Source organism: Tachyglossus aculeatus, chromosome 19 (assembly GCF_015852505.1).
Source record: "Tachyglossus aculeatus isolate mTacAcu1 chromosome 19, mTacAcu1.pri, whole genome shotgun sequence".
NCBI lineage: Eukaryota > Metazoa > Chordata > Mammalia > Monotremata > Tachyglossidae > Tachyglossus > Tachyglossus aculeatus.
Window position 1 is genome coordinate 15,334,001 of NC_052084.1, and position 13,049 is coordinate 15,347,049.

The following is a 13,049-nucleotide window of genomic DNA, read 5'->3' on the forward strand; positions in this document are numbered from 1 at the left end:
CCTGGCACACAGTAAGCGCTTAACAAATACCATAAAAAAAGGGTGGGGGGAGGCAGGGTATATAGACCAGCTAGATGGCTGGCCCACGGATTTCCCCCAACCCTCTGTGCCCCTCGAAGAGCCAGCCAACTACTGAAAGCTGGTGTGGCCCCTGATGGAACTCAAAGTGGGTCATGGAGCTGGGTTTCCAGGGGTAGGGTCAGTGGTCAGGGGGTGGGGGACGAGGCGGGCAGACTGCCATCCGTCCAGGGGATGTCTATTTAGCAGGGAGGCTAACAGCAGAGACCACTGTTGCTTCTCTCCCATTGCCCCCATTCTCTGTGTCACACTACCACTGTCACCGTGGACTGTAACAGTCCACAGCTCCGGCCCTACCCCAGGGCTTTTAGCCCCCCCCCGTCAGCCCCCAAGTTGAGAAAGTGGGACTTTGGGGAGTCCCACTGCCTGGTTTTCAATGAAGAGACCAGGGGCTAAAATATGTAACAGTACTGACCGGTGTCGGGGTCCTGGTCACCTCATAATAGAAGTAGGATTAGTATTTATTAAGCACTTAACGGGTGCAGAGCCCAGGCGGGAATTAGACATGGCCCCTGTCCCTCAGGAGCTAAAAAATACGAGTGGGGGAGAGGCGGGTGGAGACATTCAGAAGCAACGAACTAGTAAAACTAAAACAGCTTAAAATACAAACGCGGGTACACAAAATAAAAACGAAAATCAGCAGGGTGCTGTGGCTAGGGGGTAAGGATTTCAGAGCCCAAGGCCCTTCTGTCGCCGCAGCGACCGCTACAACAGTCAGCCGCCTTCCCGAGGTTTTGTGTGCTGGGGGTCTCGGTCCGCGGGTGCTCTTCTGTTTGCCTCCGGGGTGGAGGAAGGCAGGATGGGATGGAGGCTTTTTGATGGCGCGGAGGAGGCAAGCCGAGGCCAGTCCCTGGCAGGGAGGGAATGGGGGGGCAGCGTGACTGTCACAGGTCATTGGGAGCGGGCGCCGTTGTGAACGGGGGTGGAGGGGGCAGCGGTTGCGGCAGAGAGCGTTTCAGAGCGTGCAGAGGCAGCTTTCATCCCCACATTGGGGGCTCACAGTCTTAATCCCCATTTTACAGATGAGGTAACTGAGGCGCAGAGTCCCAGAGTCACACAGCTGACAATTGGCGGAGCTGGGATTTGAACCCATGACCTTCGACTCCAAAGCCCGGGCTTTTTCCACTGAGCCACGCTGCTTCTCTGATCCCCGCTCCGCCCCTTGTCTGCTGGGTGACCTTGGGCAAGTCACTTCACTTCTCTGGGCCTCAGTTCCCTCATCTGTAAAAGGGGGATTAAGTGGGTGAGCCCCATGTGGGACGTGAACTTCGTCCAATCTGATTAGTTTGTATCTACCCCGGTGCTTTGCACACTGTCTGGCACATAGTAAGCACTTACCTAATATCATTTAAAAATAGATGATCATTTGGAGAAGCAGCGCGGCTCAGCGTAAATTGCGCGGGCTTGGGAGTCAGAGGTCATGGGTTCGAATCCCCGCTCAGCCACTTGTCAGCTGTATGACCTTGGGCAAGCCACTTAACGTCTCTGGGCCTCAGTTTCCTCATCTGTAAAATGGGGAATAAGACTGTGAGCCCCACGTGGGGCAACCTGATCACCGTATCATAATAATAATAATAATAATAATGGCATTTATTAAGCGCTTACTATGTGCAGAGCACTGTTCTAAGCGCTGGGGAATTTACAAGGTGATCAGGTTGTCCCCCGTGGGGCTCACAGTGTTAATCCCCATTTTACAGATGAGGTAACGGAGGCCCAGAGAAGTTAAGTGACCTGCCCAAAGTCACACAGCTGACGAGTGGTGGAGCCGGGATTTGAACCCATGACCTCTGACTCCAAAGCCCGGGCTCTTTCCACGCTGCTTCTCCAAATAATGATCTATTTTTAAATGATATTAGGTAAGTGCTTACTATGTGTATCCTCCTCAGCGCTTAGAACAGTGCTTTGCACATTGTAAGCGCTTAACAAATGCCAACACTGTTGTTATTATTTAAAGAAGGGTCATCACCCTCCAGCTTCAGCAGGGTCAGGACGAGACTCTTTCCCCTCTGCTTCTGTCGTGGCCATGCCGACAGCTTCTCTGGCCTTCTTGCCCAGGCGGGTTGAGGCGGGAGTTCGGGAGAGGGGCTGGGATGCTGTAATGGTCTCCCTGGGACCCCCAGACCTTCCCCGGTCCCCCCCACCCTCCGGGCTGCAGAGTTGCCGCTGGTCGGAGAAATCCGTTTTCCTTCGAAGAGCAAAAAGGGTCTCTTGAGGATCTTGGGAGCAGCCAGTCTGTGGGATGAAGACCGACCCTTGGAGGCTCTGAGAGTCATCTGCGTAGTAGTAGCCATGGTGACGGTAACTGTATCGAGTGCCCACCGCATGCCATGCACCGTACTAAGTGCTTGGGAAAGTACTACTGAAACACGAGACTCATTCTCTGCCCAGAAGGAGCTTACACTCTACCGGGAAAGGTAGGCCTAAAGTGTTTGCAGAAAATATTTCACGAGCGGTGGAAACAGAACAAGTAGTTTGTGATATATATTCAAATGTTAATAAATGCACAAATATCAGAGTTGGCTCAAGCACCAGACAAAAGAAGAGCCAGCGCTCTAAGATCTGACTGGATTTCTGTAGCTCAGTGTTACCACTTGCCTGCTGTGTGAACTTGGCCAAGTCGTTTAACTTCTGTGCCTCCGTTTTCTCACCTGTAAAGTGGGGATTAAATCCTGCTCCTCCCTACTTAGGCTATGAGCCCCGGTGAGCTTGGCACGGAGTGGGTGCTTAATAAATGCTGTTATCATCATTATTCTATAGCCCCCATCTGGAGGCTGAAGCAGACCCAGGGACGCAGGCCAAAGCCCAGCCAGCCTCAGTGGATCTGATTGTACCTCCAAGAGAGGCTCACAGAGGTGTTTCTCTTTTTGGCCTGAGGAGATGTGAAATAGGGGAGGGGGGCGTTCCACTCATGACAGTAGGGACTGTCTCTATGTGTTGCCAATTTGTACTTCCCAAGCGCTTAGTACAGTGCTCTGCACATAGTAAGCGCTCAATAAATACGGTTGATGATGATGATGATGACCCTCGCTTTACACCCTTGTTGACTGAGGATCTAGGTTCCTGACATCAGGATCTTGTCTCCCCCTTTTAGACTGTGAGCCCACTGTTGGGTAGGGACTGTCCCCATATGTTGCCAGTTTGTACTTCCCAAGCGCTTAGTACGGTGCTCTGCACATAGTAAGCGCTCAATAAATACAATTGATGATGATGATGATGCTAGCTAGCTGCTTGTCAGTTTCTTCCGTCGCTCTCTCAGGAACCGACCCCAGAGTCCCTGTTTGACTTTAGCCCAGAGCGATTGCGCGGGCCAGGGCCCCGGCATAGTTGATGGGCATGGACAATCCTTAAAGTCACTGTGTTCCTAAAATGATCTGGTATTTAGCTTGGGCTGTTAATTCCAAAAGAGGATCGAGTCACAGGAACCCCGGGAATGGTGTGAGTCGGATTCTGCAGGGACATGGACAAGGTGACCCCTCAAAACCCCTTCCGGCCCCAGGAGTTGGAGAAGTCTCTCGCCTTCAGGAGGTAGGGGCCACCCTCGCCATGCTCGGAGGGCAGGGAACAAGCGTAGGAGCCTCCGAAAATTGGGTTGGAGAGCCAGTGCATCCCCCTCAGACTCGGGGAGCCAAAGTGGGCCCTAATGGAATGAGCGGAAGGTTGGATTGAGGCGGTCTTCTGGGCGAGCCCAGGAACTGACCCTACCAACCTGGGGGAGGGTTGGGAAGGGAGAAAAGGTTGAGAATGTGTAGTAGCCGGGAGCTCAGAGCAGCCCCCTCTGCTTTGCTCTCCTCGCTGTCTCCGTCACCGGCCCCCGATTCTGGGAAGGGAGCCTGAAAACTCCAGTTCCCACCCCCACCTTTCTTGGGGAGGGTGGCGATTCCCTGTGGAGGGGTTGGAGAGGGGGCACACAGGCAGGTGGAAGTGAGTTTGTTGGGGTTTTTTTTTCCTCCTTTCCATCTACCCCCAGTCTGTGCTCCCTGCCCGGGCGTTCAGCAGCTTTGCAGTGCATGCCTGGTCCCATTTCTGCTGAAAGTCGACTTTGTTCTCCCAGCCCGCTAATCGTGCCCCATGGGGCTGTAATCAGAGAGAAGGTATTTAATAGAGGGCAGGCGCGAACAGGCGGCCTGTCCTAGCTGGCAGATTGCAACATGGCAATTAGCAAAGGCCCCTCTCCCTGCCACCCCCCCCGCCCCCAACCACCACCTGGAAGCGAGCAGACCCAGGGCGCAGGCCCCCGCTCTGAACCGATGGGCCCACGAGGGAAGAATGAATGCTATGTGGGTTGGGGCGAAGATGAGGGCAGAGCCAGGAGCGTCGGGCTCCTCCCCCTCCCCTTCCCGCTTCCTGAGCCCAGAAAGAGGCCTGGAAAGGGATTGCTGTAGGCTCTGCAGGTGGGGAGGGGCGAGCAGGGGCTGCAGCCCCCAGCCTGAAGGGTGCCTGCCCACTGTGTCCCTTCCTGCTGTTTGCGGGACGTGGACTACCCCCTCACCCCCCAACCCCGGCACCTCTCTAGCTGACTAGGCTTGGACCGAGCTCTGGCCATCCCGCTCTCCCCTAGTTCTTCTGGAACACCTGCCCCTCTTCCCCCGCCGTCCCTGCGAGCATCCCCGGGGCCACCCTGGGCCCAAGTTGGCCACTGACCTCCTTGGCCACCCCCTCATGGCGGCCCTCCCCCTACCCACTTGAGCTGGTTCTGGTCAAGATGACCTCCGGGAGGCAGGGGGAGATTGCTCAGGGTCCCCACAGTCATGGGACCCTGTAGGAACGGGAGCCCGGCCCGAGCCAGCTCCTAAGGGAGGAGGAGCAGGGTTGGCAAGACACCTGAGGACCCCACCTGCTCCCTGCTGGGCGCTCAGGCCGCTTGGGTGCCCGGGCAGCGGGCGGGCCGGGGAGCAGAAGGCCCGGCGCCCAGGAGAGGACGAGGGACAGGGTGACGGGGGGGCGTGAAGAGGCCTGCTGGGAGGAAGTTGTTCGGTGGCCCCCATGAAGCAGCGTGGCTCAGTGGAAAAGAGCCGGGCTTTGGAGTCAGAGGTCATGGGTTCAAGTCCCAGCTCCGCCAATTATCAGCTGTGTGACTTTGGGCAAGTCACTTCTCTGTGCCTCAGTTCCCTCATCTGTAAAATGGGGATTAAGACTGTGAGCCCCCCGTGGGATGACCTGATCACCTTGTAACCTCCCCAGCGCTTAGAACGGTGCTTTGCACATAGTCAGCGCTTAATAAATGCCGTCGTCATCATCATCATCATGAGGAGGGCTTGGAGGAAGGGGCAGGGAGCCGTCGTGTCCTGCCGGGAGGAGAGGAAGCAGAGGCGGGTTGGCTGAGCGCCCTCAGTCTTGGGAGACTCCTGAGGAGTTTGACCGCCCACCGGGAGCACCCCCTTGACCCTCCGACACCGCCGGACGTGCCCGGCCCGACCGTGACCCGGCTTCTTCTTTGCTCAGGGCTTCCGGGAAACCGGGTCTCCTGGACCCTGCGGTCTCGGGCTGAGCCCGCCCCTGGCAACCTCTGCCCCGGAGCGGGCCCGAGGGCAGCTCGGGGGCATACGTGGGGCAGAGGGAGGCTGACGGGGCGGTTGCTGCAAGAGCCAGCCGAGCCCGCTGGTTATTGTTTGCCCTTCGCCCCCCCCAGGAATGCACCGTGTCCTCCCCAGCCCCGGCGCTGGCCCCCGCCCAGCATTCCTGCTCGACAAGTCAGCACGGCGGGCGGCGGGCGGCCTGGGCCTCGGGGGGGACACATTCCCCGCCCCGCCGCCAAAGGGGGTGGACGAGCGGTGGCTCGTGCCAGCCCAGCCCCTCCTGCCCTCCCTCCCTCCCTCCCTGCAACCTGTAAGCAGGGTTGGGCCCGCGCCCAGTGGCCTGGGGACAGAGTGCCGCTTCCCCGCTTGGCCACACGACAGGCCCGGCCCCCGGCACGTTCCCTCTTTTGGCCCGGTCCCTGGCACGCTCCCTTCTCTTGGCCCGGCCCCCGGCACGCTCCCTCTTTTGGCCCAGCCCTTAGCATGCTCCTTCTCCCGGCCCGGCCCCTGGCACGCTCCCTCCCCGGGCCCAACCTCCGGCATGTTCCTTCCCCTGGTCCGGCCCCCCCCCAGTCCTCTCCCTCCGGGGCCCGGCCCCCAGGCTCGCTCCCTCCCCTTGGCCCAGCTGGAACGGGACGGGAACAGAGTCGTGGCCGGGACATGTCCCAGCGGCGGCAGCCAGCCGGAGCCGGCGCCCAGCCCGCTCTGTTCTCTCCCTCACTCCCCGGGGGGTGGGGTGGGGGTAGGAAGAGGGCACAAAGAGGGCAGAGATGGGGGCGGGCCACCTGAGGTAAGGGCCGGCCGGCCACAGCTTGCCCTCGGGCGGCAGTGATGCCCGTTGCAATTGGCAACGGCCGAGAGAGGCCGGGCCGGGGCTTTCGGGCCCTCTCCCCTGGCAGGAGCGGTAGCAGGGCTCTTCCCGTTGGGTGAGGGAGAGAGACGGGCAGAGATGGCGGGCCTGCCCTGTCTCGCGGGGGCCTGGCTCCATAGTTGGCCTCCTCTTGGCACTCCCGGTGCCCTCCTGGTGACGTGCCCTCCGGCTGCCCCTCGCTGGGCCGTGAGGATCACGGGATGGCCTTACACACCCGACGGGGTCGTGCGAGGAGGAGGAGGCCGGGCAGCGCTGGACTGGGAAACCTGGGTGTGATAGGGATGGCGACTATGTCCTGCCTGACCGTCTTGTAGCCGCCCCAGCGCTTAGTACGGGGGTCGGTCCGTAGTAAGCGCCGAACAGCAGAGAAGCCGCGTGGCTCACTGGCAAGGGCACCTTCTCGAGAGTCAGTGGTCGTGGGTTCTAATCCCGACTCCCCCACTTGTCAGCTGTGTGACTCTGGGCAGGTGACTTGGCTTCTCTGGGCCTCAGTTCCCTCATCTGTAAAATGGGAGTTAAGACTGTGAGCCCCATGTGGGACAACCTGATTAGCCACAGTGCTTGGCACATAGTAAGTGCTTCACAGATACCGTCATCATTTCCCTTCTAGACTGTGAGCCCGTTGTTGGGTAGGGAGCGTCTCTATATGTTGCCGACTTCCCAAGCTTAGTACAGTGCTCTGCACACAGTAAGCGCTCAATAAATACGATTGAATGAATGAATGAACAAACTCCCGAGGTTATCATTGCCGTTCTCAGCCCAAATAGCGGAACGTATTGAGTTCCTCCCGTGTGCCGAGGACTGGACGGGACGCTTGGGAGCGCATCCGCTAACTAGAAGACGGAGTAGCCCTGAATCGCCAGTTAGGGCTCCCTTGTGGGGCTAAGTAAGCCTCAGTTAGCAATCAATCAATCAATCAATCGTATTTATTGAGCGCTTACTGTGTGCAGAGCACTGTACTAAGCACTTGGGAAGTACAATCTGGCAACATATAGAGACAGTCCCTACCCAACAGTGGGCTCACAGTCTAGAAGGACCTCACCCCTTCTCCCTCTCTCTCTGCCCCGTGGGGCTGACTGCTAAATAATAGCGGTGGTATTCGTTAAGCCCTTACTATGTGCCAAGCGCTGTTCTGAGCGCTGGGGTAGATACAGAGTAATCAGGTCGGACACAGTCTCACCTCCCGGTTCCGTCCGGCGGCGCGGACGGACAGGCCACTGACGCCCGGCTTCCCTTTCTTTTCCATCTCAGGTTTCGGGAGCCGTCGGCCAGACGAGGTGGGGAGACCGCAGGATGCGGAGAAGCGAAGGCTGAGTGCGGGTCGGCGGGGAAGGGGAGGCCACCGCCTTCGGACGGCCCGGCCCGGGTACGGCTCGGTCCAGGCCCCGCTTTCGGGAAGACGGGAGCAGGGTGGGGGCGTAGATGGAGGTGGGGAGCAGAGGGGGTTCCCCTTGCGGGAGGAGGTGCGGGTCGCCCCAGGGGGGAGCGGGGAGGGCACGTGAACCCCGCCGACCTGAGCCTAGCCGAGAACCAGGGCCGGGGCGGAGGAAGCTGGGACGGGACGGCCCCGTGGGGACGACTCCCGGCTCCTCTCATTCTTCCCCACAGGATGCCCGACTGAGCCCCCTCGGGGAGTCCTGCAGGTGAGTGCGCGGGGCCCCCGGACTGTGGACCCGTTGTCTTGTAGTTCCCAAGCACTTAGTACAGTGCTCTGCACACAGTAAGCGCTCAATAAATATGAATGAGTGAATGTCTCCCAAGGCCGCTCTCTGCCCCTGCTCCATCCGCAGCCTTCCGAACAGATGAGAGGGAGGGAAGGAGGGACAGAGGGAGGGGATGGCTCGGCGGCCCAGCGGGAAGGACCCTCCCTAAATGCCAGATCAGGGGGTGTCTGGGCCGGGGGGAAGATCTGTCCCTGTCTCCCTGGCGTAGGGTGGGGGCCGGGTCTCATTTCCGCTCCCGCTGTCACCGCCATCGTCCCTCTCCTTGCCTAGGAGCTGCCGACCGGGCCTCTGTGCCAGCCTGCTTCTCTCTCTGCCCCCCGACAGGTGAAGCAGCTGCCCCCCGCCTCCTGCCATCACCACTGCCCCAGGATGGCCAGCACAACTCCAGCCAAGAAGCCTTATCGCAAGGCCCCCCCGCAGCACCGAGAGCTGAGGCCCGAGGTGCCGGGACTGCGGGCCGAGCAGGACGGCGTCAGGGCTGAGCCGTGCCAGGTAACGGGGCCCACCTCAGTGAACCCCTCCGTCCTCCCTCCCCACCCTCCGCCCAAGGGGCACCGAGCAGACAGGACCCTCCCAGGCTCAAGCCTCTGCCCCGCTCGGTTTCAGCCTCTCCCCTCGTCCCTCGGTCTTGGGAACCGGGTTGGGAGCCGAGGTCCCGGGGGAAAGCCTGGCAGGACCCGCTGGCTCCGCCGTATCTGGAGTCACGGAGACGACCCCCGGGGATCGAGGATGCTCACATGCACCCCAGGAAGCCCCAGGAACTCTTCAGGACAAATGCCCTGAGGCTTTTGACCCAGGCAGGGGCTCCCCAAGCTTGTCACCACTCAAGGGCATCCAGCCCTGGCACCATCGGGGCCTCCAGAGACCAGGCTGGCCGGCTAGCTGAGGAGGACCAGCCCTGACCAGGGGGAGGAAGGGGAAGAACCCAGCAGAAGCCCCAGGGAGAAGCCATTTGGTTTTCCTGGTCCCCCATGCTTCTCCAGCCCAGTCTGCCCGCAGCGTTCTGCTCCGTGCCCAGCTGGCACAGGGACCTCGGCTGTTGAGCTGCCGCAGTCACTCCCAATCTGGGTCCTGCCCCACTCCCCCCACAGTGGTCCGTGTGGCTCTCAGGTTGGGGTCACAGAGGAGCTTTTGGGCTGTTGGGGTTTGCCGGCTCTGGGGTCTGGTGGAGAAGGGTGTGTTGGAGGGTTTGGGGGGTGAGGAGTCTCTGTCCAGTTGCTGGGCAGGTGGGGGACGCAGAAGAATGGTTCAGGGTGGACTCCTAAGGCCTCTCTTCTCTTTCCCAGGAGCCCCTGACGGATGCAGAGAGGATGAAGTGAGTGTCTACCTTGGACACCCCCCTGCCCCCTTAACTGCTTCTTCACTGGCTTCTTGTTTGAGTGTTTTGGGGCTATTAGTGTGGTATCTGTTGAGCACTTACTATGTGCCAGGCACTGTACTAAGCTCTGGGATGGCTACAAGCAAATTGGGTTGGACACAGTCCAACTAATAATAATAGTAACTAATAGTAACTAATAGTAACTAATAGTAAGCACTTGTTAAGTGCTTACTATGTGCCAAGTACCGTTCTGAGCGCTGAGGCAGATTCAAGTTAATCAGGTTGGACACAGTCTCTGCCCCACATGGGCCTCACACTCTTAATCCCCGTTTTTTACGGATGAGTTAACTGAGGCCCAGAGAAATGCAGTGGCTTGCCCAACGCAGCAGACAAGTGGAAGGGCCGGGATTAGAACTCAGGTCTCCTGACTCTTGAGCCCTGTCCATGCCTCCCACCCCCACCCCGCTCTTGCCCAGCCCTCCGAACTACATTTTCAAGAGATGAATAATGGACAAGGCTCTTTGTGGAGCTGAGAAACCGGAGCTCCAGTCCCGGTTGCCTGGAAACCAGAGATGGGAGGGCAGGGGGTGGGGGGGTCCGGCCTCCCGGGTAGGTCCCCACCCTCTTCCAGGAGCCCCCCAACCCTCTGAATAAGAAAAACTGTGGTATTTGTGAAGCACTCCAAGCCCAGTACTAAGGACTTAACGTAGATCGAATCCAATCCGAAATAGTCCTCTCGAGTGAATGGTCCTTGTGAGCAGGGGACATCATCATCATCATCATCATCATCAATCGTATTTATTGAGCGCTTACTGTGTGCAGAGCACTGTACTAAGCGCTTGGGAAGTACAAATTGGCAACATCTAGAGACAGTCCCTACCCAACAGTGGGCTCACAGTCTAAAAGGGGGAGACAGAGAACAAAACCAAACATACTCACAAAATAAAATAAACATGCCTGTTGTGTTATTCTGTTGTACTCTCCCAAGCACTTAGTACAGTACTCGGCACAGAGTAAGCACTCAATAAATAGGACGGCCTGCCCGACTGCCTGCCTGCGGCTCTGTCTCTGTGTGGAGGAGATATTTTTGCAGAGGAGACTGAAGCATAGCAAAGCTAACTAGGTCGGCCACGTTGTTCACAACAGACGGGTGGCGGGGCCGGGATTAGAACCCGGGTCTTCTGATTCCCAGTTTGGTGCTCTGACCACCGGACCATCCTGCTCCAGCAGCGTGGATCTTCTGAAGCCCTCTTAGTGGTCGACTGAACGGAGCCAAGCTCTTCCTTGCCACTCCTGTATGCCTTCCATACTGTCCCCTGCTCTGCCTGAGGCCCCTGACCAGTCTAGCCCAGTTGCCCTCCCAGTCCATCTCTGACCCTGTCTTCCCCAGAGGAAGCAGGGTGGCTCAGTGGAAAGAGCCCGGGCTCTGGAGTCAGAGGTCATGGGTTCAAATCCCGGCTCCGCCGCTTGTCAGCTGTGTGACTTTGGGCAAGTCACTTCTCTGGGCCTCAGTGACCTCATCTGTAAAGCGGGGATGAAGACTGTGAGCCCCACGTGGGACAACCTGATCACCTTGTAAACGCCCCAGCGCTTAGAACAGTACTTTGCACATAGTAAGTGCTTAATAAATGCCATTATTAATAATAATAATGCTATAATAATGATAATAACAATGATATATAACAATAATATTATTATTATTAGAGGACCCGGGTTCTAATCCCAGCGCCACCCCTTGCGTGCTCTCGGACAAGTCACCTACTTTGTGCCTCAGTTCCTTCATCTGTAAAATGGGGATTATGACTGTGAACTCCATGTGGGACACGGACCGTTTCCAACCTCATTAGTTTGTACCTACCCCGGCGCTCAGTACGGTGCCTGGCAAATAGCGCTTAAAGAATAGCATTTAAAGACAAAAAAAAAGGGGGGGATGGGGAAGGCCACCGCGGTGCCCTTTTCCTCCCTGCGCTCAGTACAGTGCCTGGCTTAAAGAATAGCATTTAAAGACAAAATAAAAGGGGGGTGGGGAAGACCACCACGGTGCCCTTTTCCTCCCTCTCCTCCTGTCCCGTCCCCAGACTCCTCCAGCTGGAGAACGAGGAGCTGCGGCGGAGGCTGGCCGCGGCCACCAGCCGGATGGAAGCGCTGGAGCAGGAGCTGGAGAGCGGCCAGGACTTCCTGGAGTCGGAGCTGGGCCAGAGCCGGGAGGAGCTGGACAATTTCAAGGACAAGTTCCGCCGGTGAGGCCGGGCTGGGGCGGGGGGGTGAAGCTGACCGGGCCCCCGGGGACCCCCTGGGATGAGAAGGGAACGCCCGGTTGTCCGTCCTCCCCCCGCAGGCTACAGAACAGCTACTCGGCTTCCCAGAGGAGCAACGAGGAACTGGAAGAGAAGCTGCACACGCTGGTAAAGGGCCGGGAGAGAGTCGCGGCGGACGCGCTGCCCGGAGCCGGGCGGGAGACCCGCTGGCCGGGGAGGGGCCCAGCCTGGGGGTGGGGGGCAGAACCCCCGGCCCGGCTCGGGGGATGGCAGGGAGGAAGGGCGGGAGGGCGGGCACTCGGTCGGGGGGCCCGGGGGGCGCGGTGTGGGCCTGCCTGTCTCATGGCTGTTTCTCTGTTTCCTCCTCGTTGCTCCCCTACGCTGTCCGCTGCCAACGCTCTTCTTCTTTCAGGCCTCTCTCAGCCAGAGCTGGATTTTGGCAGTTGCGTCTGAGTTTGTGTGTTTTCTCCTCTGCCCCTCTTGCTTCCCTGTCTGCCCTCCCCCCCGGCCACCTCCCAACCCCGCCAGGCCTCCCCACCCCTGGCCCGGGCCCCGGGCTCCGACCCGAGAGGCTACCTCTGTGACCGAGGCGGTACTGACCCAGGGACTCCACCACACAAAGAGGCTTTGGGTCCGAGGCCCCCAGGTGCCCCCAGGGAGGCCCGGACCTTTCCTCAACACGGGTCATGGTCCAGAATCGGCCCCAGGGACTCAGAGCCCAACCCGCCTCACTTTCTCCCGGGCCCGGTGAGGTGCCCGGTGTCCTCCCGGGCCCGGCCGAGAACGACGTGGCCGAAGGGTCCGGCTGCCCCTTCCTGGGCCTGGCAGAATCCGAGCCCCTGAGCCCCTTCAGTTGCAGCAAGGGGTGGGCTTCCCGGGGAAGCCCCTGCTCTACGCTTGTCCCACCCCCTCACGTCACGCCACGCCACACGCTCTCCAGATTAAGCCCGTGACTACGCGAGGCCCGACACTGGGCCGGAGAGCGGAGAAGGCCTTGCCTGCGGCTCCCTGCTCTGCCCGCCTGCCCGCTTACCCACCCACCTTGCCTGCCTTGGCGCCTGTGTTTTTCCGGGGGGGGCTTGGGGGCGCGGTGGGAGGGGACCCGGCCGTGGGCCCTCGTTCACGCCGAGCCTTGTGCCTCAGATCAAGAAGGCCGAGACGGACCGCAAAACTCTGGACTGGGAGATCGTGGAGCTGACCAACAAGCTTCTGGATGCCAAGACCACCATCAACAAGCTGGAAGAACTTAACGTAGGGGCCTGGGCCCGGTCTGCTCCAGCCTCA

The 13,049-nt window shown here is 59.3% G+C and overlaps 1 protein-coding gene across 3 annotated transcripts in view; it reads left to right on the plus strand.

Moving 5' to 3' along the window:
• The window catches only part of TJAP1 (tight junction associated protein 1), a 32,834-nt gene that overhangs the window by 17,663 nt on the left and 2,122 nt on the right, over nt 1-13,049 (plus strand). For all 3 annotated transcript variants that reach the window (XM_038761325.1, XM_038761328.1, XM_038761327.1), the window contains 8 exons: nt 7,717-7,831; nt 8,074-8,108; nt 8,514-8,681; nt 9,476-9,504; nt 11,586-11,747; nt 11,846-11,912; nt 12,178-12,207; nt 12,909-13,016. In XM_038761325.1, the coding sequence (XP_038617253.1) occupies nt 8,559-8,681; nt 9,476-9,504; nt 11,586-11,747; nt 11,846-11,912; nt 12,178-12,207; nt 12,909-13,016 (519 nt within the window). In that variant the 5' untranslated portion in view covers nt 7,717-7,831; nt 8,074-8,108; nt 8,514-8,558. The remainder of the gene's footprint in view (nt 1-7,716; nt 7,832-8,073; nt 8,109-8,513; nt 8,682-9,475; nt 9,505-11,585; nt 11,748-11,845; nt 11,913-12,177; nt 12,208-12,908; nt 13,017-13,049) is intronic.